This window comes from Vipera ursinii (genome assembly GCF_947247035.1).
Source record: "Vipera ursinii genome assembly, chromosome: Z".
NCBI lineage: Eukaryota > Metazoa > Chordata > Lepidosauria > Squamata > Viperidae > Vipera > Vipera ursinii.
The window spans coordinates 52,254,534-52,269,089 of record NC_139517.1 but is presented as its reverse complement, the minus strand read 5'-3'; the positions used below and the strand labels follow the sequence as shown (position 1 = coordinate 52,269,089).

General features: G+C 39.9%; 1 protein-coding gene across 3 annotated transcripts in view; it reads right to left on the bottom strand.

Annotated features, from left to right (window-relative positions):
* Positions 1-14,556, bottom strand: part of BAG1 (BAG cochaperone 1) — a 79,737-nt gene that overhangs the window by 45,830 nt on the left and 19,351 nt on the right. For all 3 annotated transcript variants that reach the window (XM_083377175.1, XM_083377174.1, XM_083377176.1), the window contains exon 2: positions 1,164-1,289. In XM_083377175.1, the coding sequence (XP_083233301.1) occupies positions 1,164-1,289 (126 nt within the window). The remainder of the gene's footprint in view (positions 1-1,163; positions 1,290-14,556) is intronic.

Here is a 14,556-nt window from a genome sequence, read left to right as displayed (position 1 = left end):
ATTTTAAAAAAATATATTATACTTCATATATACAGCATATGTGGGGAAAAAACTTAAGTACAATCTGTTTCCAATAAAATTATTAACCTCCTGCCCCAAATGTAAGACTACTGCTTTGGGGAATGGGGCAAGAAGGAGGTAGCATTTTGGAGGCATGCTGGGTTCAGAGCAAGTCTGCTTTAAGCTCAGATTCCTCCAAAAATGCATGAAGTATCATTATAGGAATTAAATGTTTAAAAAAAATCTTCCCCCATCACAATATTTTAAATCAAAATAATTTTTGTATTTTTTTTCAATCCATCAAATAAGTGGTTTAGAAATTATTTTAACATTTCAATTTTATTTCAAATTTTAAAAATATTTTAAAATGTTATTTTCTTTAACATTATTAAAACAGAAAGCAAGTGAAATAATTTGGAATGGTTTCATCATTCTTTATTATTACTGATATTTTTGTTAATATACATATCCTTATTTTTCAAATATTCCTAAGTAAAAAAGTTAATATGAAATATTATGAAAATATTTCTGTGTCAAAATCTCTTACATATTTCCTCAATAACAATAAAATAATTGTATATGACAGTGATGGCGAACCTTTTAGAGACCGAGTGCCCAAACTGCAACCCAAAACCCACTTATATATTGTCGGGTGCCAGGTGGCTATGGCCAATTGGGTGGGTGTGGCCCATTGGAAGTGTGTGGCCCATCGGATGGGTGTGGCTGCGGTGGTAATGGCAGACTTGGTGGGACTAAAAAGTTCAATCAATCAATTCCAACTTTAGAGATCTTTTTTTCCAGCGAGAAGTTGAAATTGATTAACCTTTTTTTTTGTTGCACATGGCAGCGAGGCCTAAAGCGAAAAGGTTTTATAAAACCCAGCTGAACGGCTAGGACTGTGGTGACGGCTTGTGTGCTCACAGAGAGGGCCCTGCGTGCCACCTGTGGCACGCATGCCATAGGTTCGCCACCACGGGTATATGATTTTAAAATCAAGTCACAGATGAATAAAATATGAAATTATTTTAACTCCCAGTTTTCCAACTAAGTAGTATATTTAATACTGAATACAGAAAGCATTTTGCTTACATTTCTATCCAGAGAGTAATCTGGATAGAACTTAACAGGACTTATGCCTGAATATACAGGGAAGTTATACTTACCCTTATAAATCAGTTTCTGAAAAGAAACTGGAACTCCAGTTACTTGCTCAGTTAGTAAAGCCAAATCATGTACTGTTGGTTGACTACCTTCTTGAGAATCAACCTGAAGATTATGTTTTTCATTGCCTAAAGATAAACAATATAAAAACATATTCAGGTTCCATTCAGGGAAAACAACAACTAACATTAGAATCCTTTTTTAAAAAATAAATCTGCCCTGATTTTAGAATACTATCAAAGATCAGATCAAGCACAGTTCTAATTCTAAAATCTCTAAGAAACTAGGTAACAGCAGAAATTTCAAGGATTTTTACTATTAAAGTTTTTAATGCAGATACAACAGTCATTTGGTAAATACATAGGAGCCTATTGCATAAATCAAGCCATATAAAAATGTCAGCCCCAAAGATTCAACCTTAATTTCCTTCCAGCTTTAAATAAAAAAACCTTTTGATTATTATTATTTTTTACCTTGACAACAAAATCCATACAACAGATCTGTCTGGTTTGGATATCATTGGTTGTCACCTCATCATCTTTAATTCATTACAGCTTCTTTCTTTAAAAATGTTTTGTTTTAAAAAAACTAAACTATTTTTCCTCACAAATTTTTATTTTATTCAGAGAATTAAAATACAAACTTCAAAAAACTTCAGAAAAACAGAATTGACGAGTATATTAGAAAAAATTGTGTGTCCCATTTTGTGTCATGGCGAAATGGGGCGAAGGAAGGCATGGCTTTGCCTTCCTCGCCCGATTTCACACTGCTGGGGGCCCTGAAAAGGGCTTAAAGTTGACCTGAAGCAGCAATGAAGAAGAGGGGTGTCTTGTTGATCACAGAGAGGTGGTCGTCTCTCCGTTCGATCCAAGGAAAGCCTTTAAACCGGCAGGAGTAAGACCGGCCACATTTCTCCTGCCAGCCATTAGCTGCTGACAACTGAAGAACAAAAGTTTTACTTAGCACATTGTAAACAGCATGTCTAGGGACGCGGTGGCTCAGTGGGTTAGGATGCTGAGCTTGTCAATCAGAAGGTCGGCGGTTTGGCGGGTCGAATCCCGAGTGCCGCGTAACAGAGTGAGTGTCTGTTACTCATCCCAGCTTCTGCCAACGTAGCAGTTAAAAAGCACGTAAAAATGCAAGTAGAAAAATAGGGACCACTACGGTGGGAAGGTAACAGCGTTCTGTGCGCCTTTGGCATCTCGTCATGCCGGCCACATGACCACGGAGATGTCCTCGGACAAGCGCTGGCTCTTCAGCTTTAAAACGGAGATGAGCACCGGCCCCTAGAGTCAGAAACGACTAGCACGCATGTGTGGGGGAACCTTTACCTTTACCTTTAAACAGCATGTATGGACTGAGTGAGAATACTGATCCTTTCTTTACTATTTTACAACTGAATTTCCTGGGAAAGGCTCCCAAGAAGCTTAAAACCTCCGGATGTGAACAGAAGCAGTGTTTAAATTTTTTATGGGGGACCGAAATACACAATACTGAAGTGTATCTATCAAAGCTACAGTTTTGATAAATCTGAGAACTGAGATAATTATTAAGATTTTCTCTTTGGAAAAAAAACTATTCAGGTGAAATATAAGAAATCTACCCTTTGTTTTAAGAATGGAAAATGGACTTTGAATGACATCTAGTGGTGGATTTGAGTATAGCACTATAACTAGCTTCTTGGCTGCTTGGTGACTTTCAGCTTAAGGGAGAACAGCTGAAAATAAAGGAAAATATTTATCATCCTTCTTGGACTATAATTACCTACTGAGCTTGGACTTTTTATCTCAAGAGCTAGTGGGAGAGAAAGAAAAATTTGACTTTTGAATATATCTGGCTGCAGGGAGGCTGAACATTTTGAACACTTGGAATACTGTGGATTACAACCTTGTCTGACTGATAATTTTCAGGATACTTGAGACAAAGGATTACTATAAAATATTGCTATTAGGACTGGAATATACTCCAGAAGATAGGCTTAAGATACAGGAGGATATGGACAGACTCAAACATTGGGCACTATCTAACAAAATGAAATTCAATTGTGAAAAAAGTAAGGTTCTACATTTAGGCAGGAAAAATCAAATGCACAGGTATAGTATAGGCCAGGGGTCGGCAACCGGAAAAAGGAAAAGAGCCACTCAGAACCGGTTCTGTCACACAAACAAAAAAGTGGGAGCCGCAAAAAGTGCGTGCACGTGCGTCCACTCACGCGCATGCGCAAAAAACATCTTGCGCATGCGCAAAATGGGAGGCACCTGCGCGGCGACGGGTCTCCCCTTTGGAGAGATGCGCGCCGTCCCGTCCGAAGACCTGCCGCGTTCGTCAAACGGGGCCAGGCTGGCGCGCGCAGGGGGAAGGGGGCGACGGGGGCTTTTGTCCTAAGAACAGCGGCTTTTAAAAGTGGGAGGGTCGGAGCGCCATGGGTAGGTCCGGAGAGGCGGGGGACGAAGCTCCGCTTGCCTGGAGGGGGGGCAGAGAAGCGAGTTGCTGCAGCCCACCTTGGGCGGCTCCCGCCCTTTGTTCAGGCACCAGCATCCCAAAGAAGCCTAGCCAGGAAGCCCGCCCCCCGCCCGCTTTTCCAGAGGGGGGCAGGAGGGAGCACGTCCCTCCCTTCTTTGTCTGCTCCACAGCTGCCCTGTGGGAGGGAAACAACGCCTCGCATGCCCAGCCTGGCCCCTGGCCCCGGCGCAGGGGACGAGAGAGGTGGCATTTGGGCCGGGCCAGAGGACGAAGCCGGACCGTGCGAGCTGCGCTCCCCCCTCCCTCTGAGCAGAAACCTGGCCCTTGCCGCTCCCAAGGATCTGCGAGGCTGGGGGAGCCGCCCTTCCCCTCGTTTGCCCCGGCGGACGCTCCTGGCGCTGCTAACGGGTGCGATTCCAGCCAGAGGCATCAGAAAGCCGCCGCTGTCCTTGGGAGAGGTGCGCACGCACTCTCCAAACCGCCGCCATCCCGTTTGCACAGCTGCCGTGTTCGTCAATATTTGATGAACGCGGCAGGTCTCCGGGCTTCCTTCGGGGGGCCTTTCATTCCTGTACAAGGGGGAAGGGGAACTCTGTGCTTTTGTGTGTGTGCATGTGTGTGTGTGTGTGTGTGTGTGTGTGTGTGTGTGTGTGTGTGTGTATGTAAAGCATGAGAGAGGGAGGAAGAGGGGGGGAAAGCGAGATCTCAAGCCCCGATGTTTCCTGCCTTCCACTGCCGGCGGCCAACACGCATTCTTAGCATTCCTAGGTTGTGACTCCGAGGTCGTCGTCGCCGTCCCCGCTGAGCAGCGCCGCTTGGAAGAGAAAGGGAGCAGGATAGGCACACTCGCCCCAGCGGAGTGGCCGGCCCTCGTTTTAGTAGCAAGACAGTAATCACTCCCTTCCGCCCCCCCAATGCTCCCGGTTCTCCCGTTTGCCCGCCGCCCCGCTTTCCTTCCTGAATTTTGCGCTTCCTTACCCAACTCCAAACTTTCTCTAGCGCCCCTGTACTTTAGGAGGGGGAACCAAAGGCGGAGCCATTTCTCTCTCTCTCCCCCCCGCTTTTGCCGCTCCCCCACCCAACCAGTATCCCGCTTCTCCTTCCTCGGCAGCTTTGCAGATGGGCCACACACACAAACACAAAAGCACAGAGAGTTCCCCTTCCCCCTTGTACAGGAATGAAAGGCCCCCCGAAGGAAGCCCGGCCTCTTCACCGCACCGATCCACTGAGGAGGTTCTTTCAAGTGGGAGACAGGCAGAGCAAGATAGCCAAAGAAGAGACTCCTCAGACGGCGCCGTCTTTTTCTTCTCCTCCAGCTGCTAGCTCTGAGCCCCAGCTCGCGGGTCTGCCTGGCGGCTTTGCGCAAAGCTTGCCGGGGTCGTTTTGAGATTTACACGTGTTGTTCTCGGGGGGGGAAAGGGGTACCCGACCTATTTTTTCCCCCCCCGTTGAACGAGCCAGGGGAGGGCAAGAGCCTCTGCGGGCAGGGAGGGAGGAGCGGTGAGAAAGGGACGTTTGGGGTCTCTCGCCAAGGGGTGTAAGCCGAGGAACCCCGAAAATCGGTTGGAGTAGAAAAGGAGGAGCTTTGGCAGGGAGGGAAGTGAGGTTGGAAAAGCAGGCCGGGCAAAGGAAGGGAGCGGAGGCAGCAGCTTTGTAGACGGGCCGCGGCAGCATTCCCAAGAACTGGCGCCGCTGCCCGTTCGCGCGGAGGTACGTCCACACCTCTCCAAAGGTTTGGGGAGGTGCACGCGCACCTACGGTCATTCGGAGGGGTGTGCACGCACCTCTCAGAATGGGCAGCGGCGCCGCTTCTTGGGAAAGCTGCCACGGCCCGTCTACAAAGCTGCCACTTTCGGCAGCTTTGCAGACGGGCCGCGGCAGCTTTCTCAAAGAGCGGCACCGCTGCCCGTTCGTGCGGAGGTACGCGCGCACCTCTGCCCGTTCGGAGAGGTGCGTGTGCACCTCTCCAAATGGGCGGTGCCACTCTCCATTTGGAGAGGTGTGCGCACACCACTGCCCGTTCAAAGAGGTGCGTGCGCACCGGGCGGCTGGGAGCCGCAGGAGACGGCTCAAAGAGCCGCATGCGGCTCCGGAGCCGCGGGTTGCCGACCCGTGGTATAAGTGGTACCTTGCTCAATAGTAGTAACTGTGAGAGAGATCTCGGAGTCCTAGTGAACAATCACTTAAATATGAGCCAGCAGTGTGCTGCAGCTGCCAAAAAAGCCAACACAGTGCTAGGCTGCATTAACAGAGGGATAGAATCAAGATCACGTGAAGTACTAATACCACTTTACAATGCCTTGGTAAGGCCACACATGGAATACTGCATCCAGTTTTGGTCATCACGATGTAAAAAAGATGTCGAGACTCTAGAAAGTACAGAGAAGAGCAACAAAGATGATTGGGGGACTGGAGGCTAAAACATATAGGGAACGGTTGCTGGAATTGGGTATGTGTAGTTTAATGAAGAGAAGGGTGAGGGGTGACATGATAGCAGTGTTCCAATATCTCAGGGGCTGCCACAAAGAAGAGGGAGCCAAGCTATTCTCCAAAGCACCTGAAAGCAGGACAAGAAGGAATGGACGGAAACTAGTCAAGGAGAAAAGCAACCTAGAACTAAGGAGAAATTTCCTGACAGTTAGAACAACTAACCAGTGGAACAACCTGCCTCCAGAAGTGGTGAATGCTCCAACACTGGAAGTTTTTAAGAAGAGACTGGACAGCCATTTGTCTGAAATGGTATAGGGTTTCCTGCCTTAGCAGAGGATTGGACTAGATGACCTCCAAGGTCCCTTCCAACTTCTTCTTCTTCTTCTTCTTCTTCTTCTTCTTCTTCTTCTTCTTCTTCTTCTTCTTCTTCTTCTTCTTCTTCTTCTTCTTCTTCTTCTTCTTCTTCTTCTTCTTCTTCTTCTTCTTCTTCTTCTTCTTCTTCTTCTCTTTGAGCTCTCCGGCCCAGGCTGAGAATTTTTAACTGGGGTTTTTATTTAAGGGATAATTTAATCTTTTTAAATTGTTTTTTAATTTTTGTATTTTGTACTGTTTGATTTTAAATACCCTGTAAAGCGCCCTGAGTCCTTCGGGAAAGGGCGGTATATAAATTTAATAAAATAAAATTATTATTATTATTATTATTATTATTATTATTATTATTATTATTATTATTATTATTATTTATTATTGTTATTGTTATTATTATTATTTTGTCCTCCCCGGTTAAATACTAATACAGTTGAAAGAAAAAGTATGTGAACCCTTTGGGGTTACATGGAGTTTTGCATGAATTGGCCATAAAATGCGCTCAAAACGTCATGTAAGTCACAACAATAGAAAAACACAGTCTGCTTAAAATAATACTACACAAACATTAGCTATTGTCATGTTTTAATTGAACATAAGATGGAAACATTCACAGTGCAGGGTGGAAAAAGTATGTGAACCCCTAGCCTAATGACTTCTCCAAGAGCTAATTGCAGCCAGGAGTGAGCCAACCTTGACTCCAACCAGTGTGATGATATTGGATGTGTTGCTGACAGCTGTCCTGCCCCTTAAAAGCACACACCTCTTTTGGGTTTACTGGTCTCAAGAAGCACTGTCTGATGTGAACCATGCCTCGCAGAAAAGAGCTCTCAGAAGACCTACGATCAAGAATTGTTGACTTGCATGAAGCTGGAAAGGGTTACAAAAGTATCTCCAAAAGCCTTGATGTTCATGTGTCCACGGTAAGACAGACTGTCTACAAATGAAGAAAGTTTAGCACTGTTGCTACTCTCCCTAGGGGTGGTCGTCCTATAAAAATGACTGCAAGAGCACAGCACATAATGCTTAATGAGGTAAAGAAGAATCCTAGAGTGTCAGCTAAAGACCTACAGAAATCTCTGGCACATGCTAACATTTTTGTTGACACATCTACAATAAGGAAAACATTAAACAAGAATGGAGTACATGGGAGGACACCACGGAGGAAGCCATTGCTGTCCAAAAAAAATATTGCAGCACGTTTGAAGTTTGCAAAAGAGCACCTGGATGTTCCACAGCACTACTGGCAAAATATACCGTGGACAGATGAAACCAAAATTGAGTTGTTTGGGAAAAACACGCAACACTATGTGTGGAGAAAAAAAGGCACAGCACACCAACATCAAAACCTCATCCCCACTGTAAAACATGGTGGAGGGAGTATCATGGTTTGGGGATGCTTTGCTGCCTAAGGGCCTGGACGGATTGTTGTCATTGATGGGAAAATGAATTCCAGAGTTTATCAGGACATTGTGCAGGAAAACGTACGACCATCTGTCTGCCAACTGAAGCTCCGCAGAGGATGGGTGATGCAACAGGACAATGACCCAAAGCATACAAGTAATTCAACAAAATAATGGCTTCAACAGAACAGAATACGCCTTCTGGAGTGGCCCAGTCAGAGTCCTGACCTCAACCCGATTGAAATGCTGTGGCATGACCTTAAGAGAGCGATTCACACCAGACATCCCAAGAATATTGCTACACTGAAACAGTTTTGTGCAGAGGAGTAGTCCAAAATTACTCCAGATTGTTGTGCAGGTCTGATCTGCAACTACAGGAAACGTTTGGTTGAGGTTATTGCTGCCAAAGGAGGGTCAACCAGTTATTAAGTCCAAAGGTTCACATACTTTTTCCACCCTGCACTGTGAATGTTTCCATCTTATGTTCAATTAAAACATGACAACAGTTAATGTTTGTGTAGTATTTTAAGCAGACTGTGTTTTTCTATTGTTGTGACTTACATGACGTTTAGAGCGCATTTTATGGCCAATTCATGCACAACTCCACGTAATCCAAAAGGGTTCACATACTTTTTCTTGCAACTGTAGATGTAAACAGCAATAAGTTTTCCCAGGTCCACAATTTATAAGCTTCTACAAATCTATTTGCAACCAGTTGACCTGCAACCAGTTGACCTGCTATCTACTGTGTATAAAAAGGTAGTTAACAGGTAATCCAACAGTAAAGTTAAATTTCAAAACCCTCTGTTAACAATCTGTTATTGTATTTAACTTGTAGAACGTCTACAATGTCTTCTTATCTACCACACACCACAAACATTGTCTCTGATCCGATATCTTTTTTATTAATAATACATTTCCTTAAAATTTTAATTAAGATCTTTCTTAACAATTGCTTCTCATTTCCAAAGTCATAGGCCCTACTGTAGGTTGAGATATGTCTCTTAACACTTATTTTCTAGTTAAATATAATAATTCTACTCCCCAATCTCCATCAATCTTCTTGAAAGAATCCATTTCATCAGTCATCAATTATGGCAGCATTGAGTCTTTAAAATCCATAGCATCTTCAGCTATCTCCAAGCAGCCTGCATTCAAACTGGGCTTCTTCTTCAGCTCTGCTAGCAGCAAATTAAATTGCAACCCATCCACTGGTAAATCTGACTCAATAATTGTTGTTGCTACTGATCATCCTTAGGTGGATTTAAAACCATTGTTAATTTATCAAACTTTTAAACAAAAGTTTCAGTTATGGCTTGTAAATTGAAAAGTATTTTGTTTTTGAAAGCTTCCCAAAGGACTTTGTCTTTAAGTTGATTTATTGTTTGCATTTTTGTTTTAATCCAAGGTTCTCCTTTAACTGAGTTTTTACAGCTAGTCACAAACAATTCTCAAAGACAGGGGAGGCACCATGACAAAGGAGATCAGAGAAGGTTGAAAAAAATCTTTTTCACAGTCAAAAATATAAGCAAAAATTAAAAATTAAAACCAGAAGACCAGAGCTTTTAAAAATTAATAATATATGAAATTCCTGTAGTGAAAGAACAGTATAAATGTAAATTATATCCAATCCCTTTTACTACCTAGAGAATTGCCATGCACTTCCATGTGGAGAAAACGAAAGTGGTTTAGAACAACTGTCAAATAATAACAGAAAGTACAGAGAATCTATTTTATTTTTTTAATTTTTTTATTGATTTTCTAGTTTTACATTTAAATAAAAAAGCAACATGGCGGCTGGGTTGATCGATAATTCAATTACATACAAATATCTTTAGTACAAGTCTCAAACTACTACATTAAGTATTTCCTCTCTTTTCCCCTTAGTATGTTTAAACTAATACAGTTCTTTTTTTTATTGAAAAGTTTTAAAATACATTTTAAGAACATAAACTCCCTCCCTCCCCCTCCCCCCCACTTACCCTCCCTCGCCCTCCCCCCCGACTTTCTAGAGCTGAATATTAACTTTTACAAACTTAAGCTAAAATATGCTAACTAAAAAAAACCACATTAAATTCTCACACTTTAACTCCCCTTAAACATAACTAAATAACTAACTAATAATGAATACCTAAAAATACATCATATAAAACTAATACTTATTCATATGATAAATGAAACTTTTTAGTCCCATATTTATTCTGAATATACTCGATCCATCTTCTCCATTCCACCATATATCTCTGTTGCGATTGTTCTTTCAAATATGCTGAAAACTTTGCCATTTCCGCCAGGTTTGAAGCTTTCAAAGTCCACTCTTCTATAGTAGGCAGTTCCTCCTTCTTCCAATATTGCGCTACTAAAAGTCTTGCTGCCGTAATTAAATTCAACATCAATTTAGTATCTATAACAGTACAATCTGTAATAATACCCAACAGAAATAACTGTGGAGAAAACCTTATCTTTTTCTTAAATATCTTCTGCATATTCCACCAAATTTTAATCCAAAAAGCTTTGACTTTTTTACAAGTCCACCATATATGATAATACATTGCATCATCACAACCACACCTCCAACATTTAGGCTGACAGTTTGGATACATACTTGCTAATTTTTTAGGATCTAAATGCCATCTATAAAACATTTTATAAAAATTCTCTCTTAAATTTTGAGCCTGTGTAAATGTTACATTTCTAACCCGTATCTTTTCCCAGATATCCATTGTTATGACCTCTTGAAAATTCTGGGCCCATTTTATCATACAGTCTTTAACAAGTTCCATTTCTGAGTCTTATTTCTATCAATGCATTGTATATCCTTCTTATATGTGCTTGACATTGATCTCTAATTTGTTTTACCAAATTTTCATCAGTTATCGAAATACGAACTTTCTGATCTTCCTTCCATCTAGCTTGTAACTGCCCATACTGGAACCATGTTTGTACTATTTTCCCTTCTTTTAAAATATTATATGGCTTCAATTGCCATACATTCCTTTCCATCCTAAGAATTTCTTTATATGTAGTCACATCATGTTTAAATCCCACAATTATATTTTCTATTGCATGTTTAGGTATTGCCCAAATTGGTATTTTAAAATTTAACTTATATCGATATTTTTTCCAAACTCGCAACAGAGCATACCTTAATATATGTGTCTTAAAAACATTATCCACCTTCTTGTCATACAATAAATATACATACCAACCAAATAACAAATCACAACCCTCAATATTCAATAATCTCCCTTGTGTTGAATTAAACCAGTCGCTAATTGATGATAAAGCAGCAGCTTTATAATTTAAAATTGGGCATTTTAAGACCACCTCTTTCACGTACATATTGCATTATCTTTTAATCTTGGTCTTTTCCCTGCCCAAACAAATTTATTAATACCTTTCTGCCATTCCTCCAAGTTTGAATCCTTTTTAAGTATAGGTATCATTTGAAACAAAAATAAAAACTTTTTCAAAAAATTCATTTTCACTGCTGCAATTCTTCCCAATAAAGATAATTGTAATTTTTTCCAACTATCTAACTCTTTTTGTATTTTTAACCATAACAATTCATAATTTTTATATAATTTCACATTTGAAGCTGAGATATACCCCAAATATTTAGTCGTTTTAACTATTTTGAATCGTTAGTTCTTCTAAAACAACCTTTTGTTCTGTAGTCATATTTTAGACAATATTTAAGTTTTTTGCATATTTATCTTAAATCCAGAAACTTTTCCATATAACAATATTATCTCCATCAAATCTACAACTAAGTCGGTTGACTTAATGTAATAACCAAGTCATCCACAAACGCTCTCAATCTATAATCTTGACCTCTTATTTTAATTCCCTTAATTTTATTTGAGTCTCTATCTTAATCAATAATATTTCCAATGTTAAAACAAACAACAAAGGTGACAACGGACACCCGTCTTGTCCCCTTTTCAATGTTACATGCTTCTGTCAAACTACCATTAATTATTATTTGAGCTGTTTGCTTCTGATATATTGCCCTAATAGGTTGCAAAAAGTTATCCCCAAACTCCATTTTCTCCAGTACCTTAAATAAAAATTGCTAGTCCAATTGATCAAAAGCTTTTTCAGCATCCAAAAAAATCAGCGCTGCAGAGACCTGGTTATTTCTTTCCAAAAATTCCAATAAATCTACAATATGTCTCACATTATTTTTCATTTGTCTACCAGTTATAAATTCTGTTTGGTCACTATGAATCATTTGCTGCATTACCTTCATTAATCTATTTGCTAAATTTTTTGCAAATATCTTGTAATCAGTATTTAAGAGCGATATTGGCCTATAATTTTTGGTTTGGAAATCAGCGATATAAAAGCTGTTTTCCACGATGCACTTCTCCTCCAGATTGAATTGTTCTAAATAATTCTTTTAAAGGTTCCATCATTTCTAACTGTAAATCTTTATAATAAACGGCCATCTGTTCCTGGTGCTTTCCCCACCTTTAATTGTTTAATTGCTAAAATAATTTCTTCAGTATTTATCAGTTGATTCATTCCTTCCCTTTGCTCTTGTGTAAGAACAGGGATATTCACCTCATGTAAGTATCTATCTATATCTATACCTTGAATCTTATCCCTAACAAATAACTTAGAATAGAATTCAACAAAAGCCTTTTTAATAAGATTTTGCTGAAACACCTCTTTTCCCTTATATACTATTCTATCTTTGTTCCGTGACCTTTGTTTCTTCCTTAACAAGTAAGCTAACCACCTACCCGGCTTATTAGCATTACAAAAAGTATTATGTTTAACATACTGTAGGTTGGTTGCCACTTGATCTGCCATCAACATATTAAACTGACCTCTTAACAAAGTAATTGCTTCTTTGATCCTCTTATCAGATGGATTCAAAATTAGAGCCTTCTCTTTCCTATTAATTTCCTCCTCTAACTCTTTTCGCTTATATTCCAATTTATGCCTATATTTATTATTTAAATATATTAACAATCCTCTCATATAAGCTTTACTTGCATCCCAAACCATTTCAATAGAGGTACCCTTATACATATTTGTATTAAAAAAATTCTTTCATCTCTTTTTTACATTCATCCACATTTTCTTGATATCTAAACAGATTTTCATTCAATCTCCAAGACCTCCTCTCTCCACTCTCTTTTTCCAATTCCAACCATACTGGACTATGATCTGATGAAGTTCTTGGACATATCTTAATCTTCTTAATCCTAGAAAAAAAATCATTAGTAGTTAATACAAAGTCAATCCTGGAAAAGGATTGATGTCTATCAGAAAAAAAGGTAAAATCTTTTTCTTCCAAATTTTTCTCTCCAAACATCTCTCAATTCCAAGTCATCTTTCATCTCAAAAAAAGATTTAGGCAATCTAGCATGATTTGGTATGCTTTTGAAAAGACCTTTTTTGTCTTTCTGTGTGTCCAGGACACCATTCCAATCTCCCATCAAAATACACAATTTATTGAATTATCTTACTATGTAAAAGTTTATAAAATTCTCCTTGCTGTTGATTAGGAGCATATAATCCAACCAAATGTATTTTCTTGCCTTCTATTAAAAGTTCAATTGTAATATATCTTCCTTGTTTATCTGTTTCAATTAAATTAGCTGTTAAATTATTCTTCACGTAAATGGCTACTCTATTTTTCTTATCTGGAGCAGACGTACTAAACTGTATACCCAATCTAGAGTTTATCAGATATTTTTGATCAACTGCACAAATATGCGTTTCTTGTAAGCAAATAACATCATTTTTAAATTGTTTCAAATACTGAAAAACTTTCTCTTGTGCAGGGAATTTAAGGCATTAACATTCCAGGTTAGAAACTTTGTTGCCATCTTTTGTGACCTGAAGCTTTCGGAGCGCCTCTTGCAGAACCACCTGGACCTGCCTCTTCGGTCTTGCTCCTCCCACAGCTTCACTATAAGTAAATTCTTGAGATATGATTGCAGCTTTTTGTTGTTCTTGTCTCATTCGTCTAATTGCAGCCCTTGTCATTCTTTGTTCTTTAACCTCTTCTGTCGACATCTGGGGCTGCTCAACTTCTACAATTAGCTGAGATTCTTTAACCATCTGTGAAGTAACTCCTTCATCTCCCTGTTTAGTCTCCACTTGAGTCTGACGCTCTCCTTCTTCCTTCCTTCCATTGAATTCCGGAGATGGCGGAGGACCTGCCTTCAATATGTTAGAATAAAAATCTCGTGCCTTCAAAACTGTATTAAGATGATATCTCGTACCAGCATAATTCACCACCAAGCTTACTGGTATCTTCCATCTAAACTGAAGCTGCCGTTTCTTTAATTTATCTGCCAAAAAAGCAAATTCTTTTCTTCTCCTTAAAATTCTTGGAGGAATCTCTTTCAGAAGTAAAACTTCTTGCTCAGCAACTTTAAATCTATAATTATAAAAGGCTTGGATAATCACATTTCTGATTGATCTCTTTGTAAAATAGACCACATCTCTAGGTAATTTTCTTTGTATGGCAATCCAAGAATTAACACGAAATATTTTGTCTATATCCCCCATAATATCTTCCGCTTGACACTCCAAGATCAGTTTGAGGGCTTGTGCCAATAACTCTTTCAAATTTTCTGTTGGGTCCTCTTTCAATCCTCTAATCCTCAAAGCAAGCTCCATATCTCTATATTGCATCATAACTACATCATCAATCTTTTCCATCTTATTTTCAGTTTCCAACATTTTAGCATCCAATCTCAAATTATTTTGA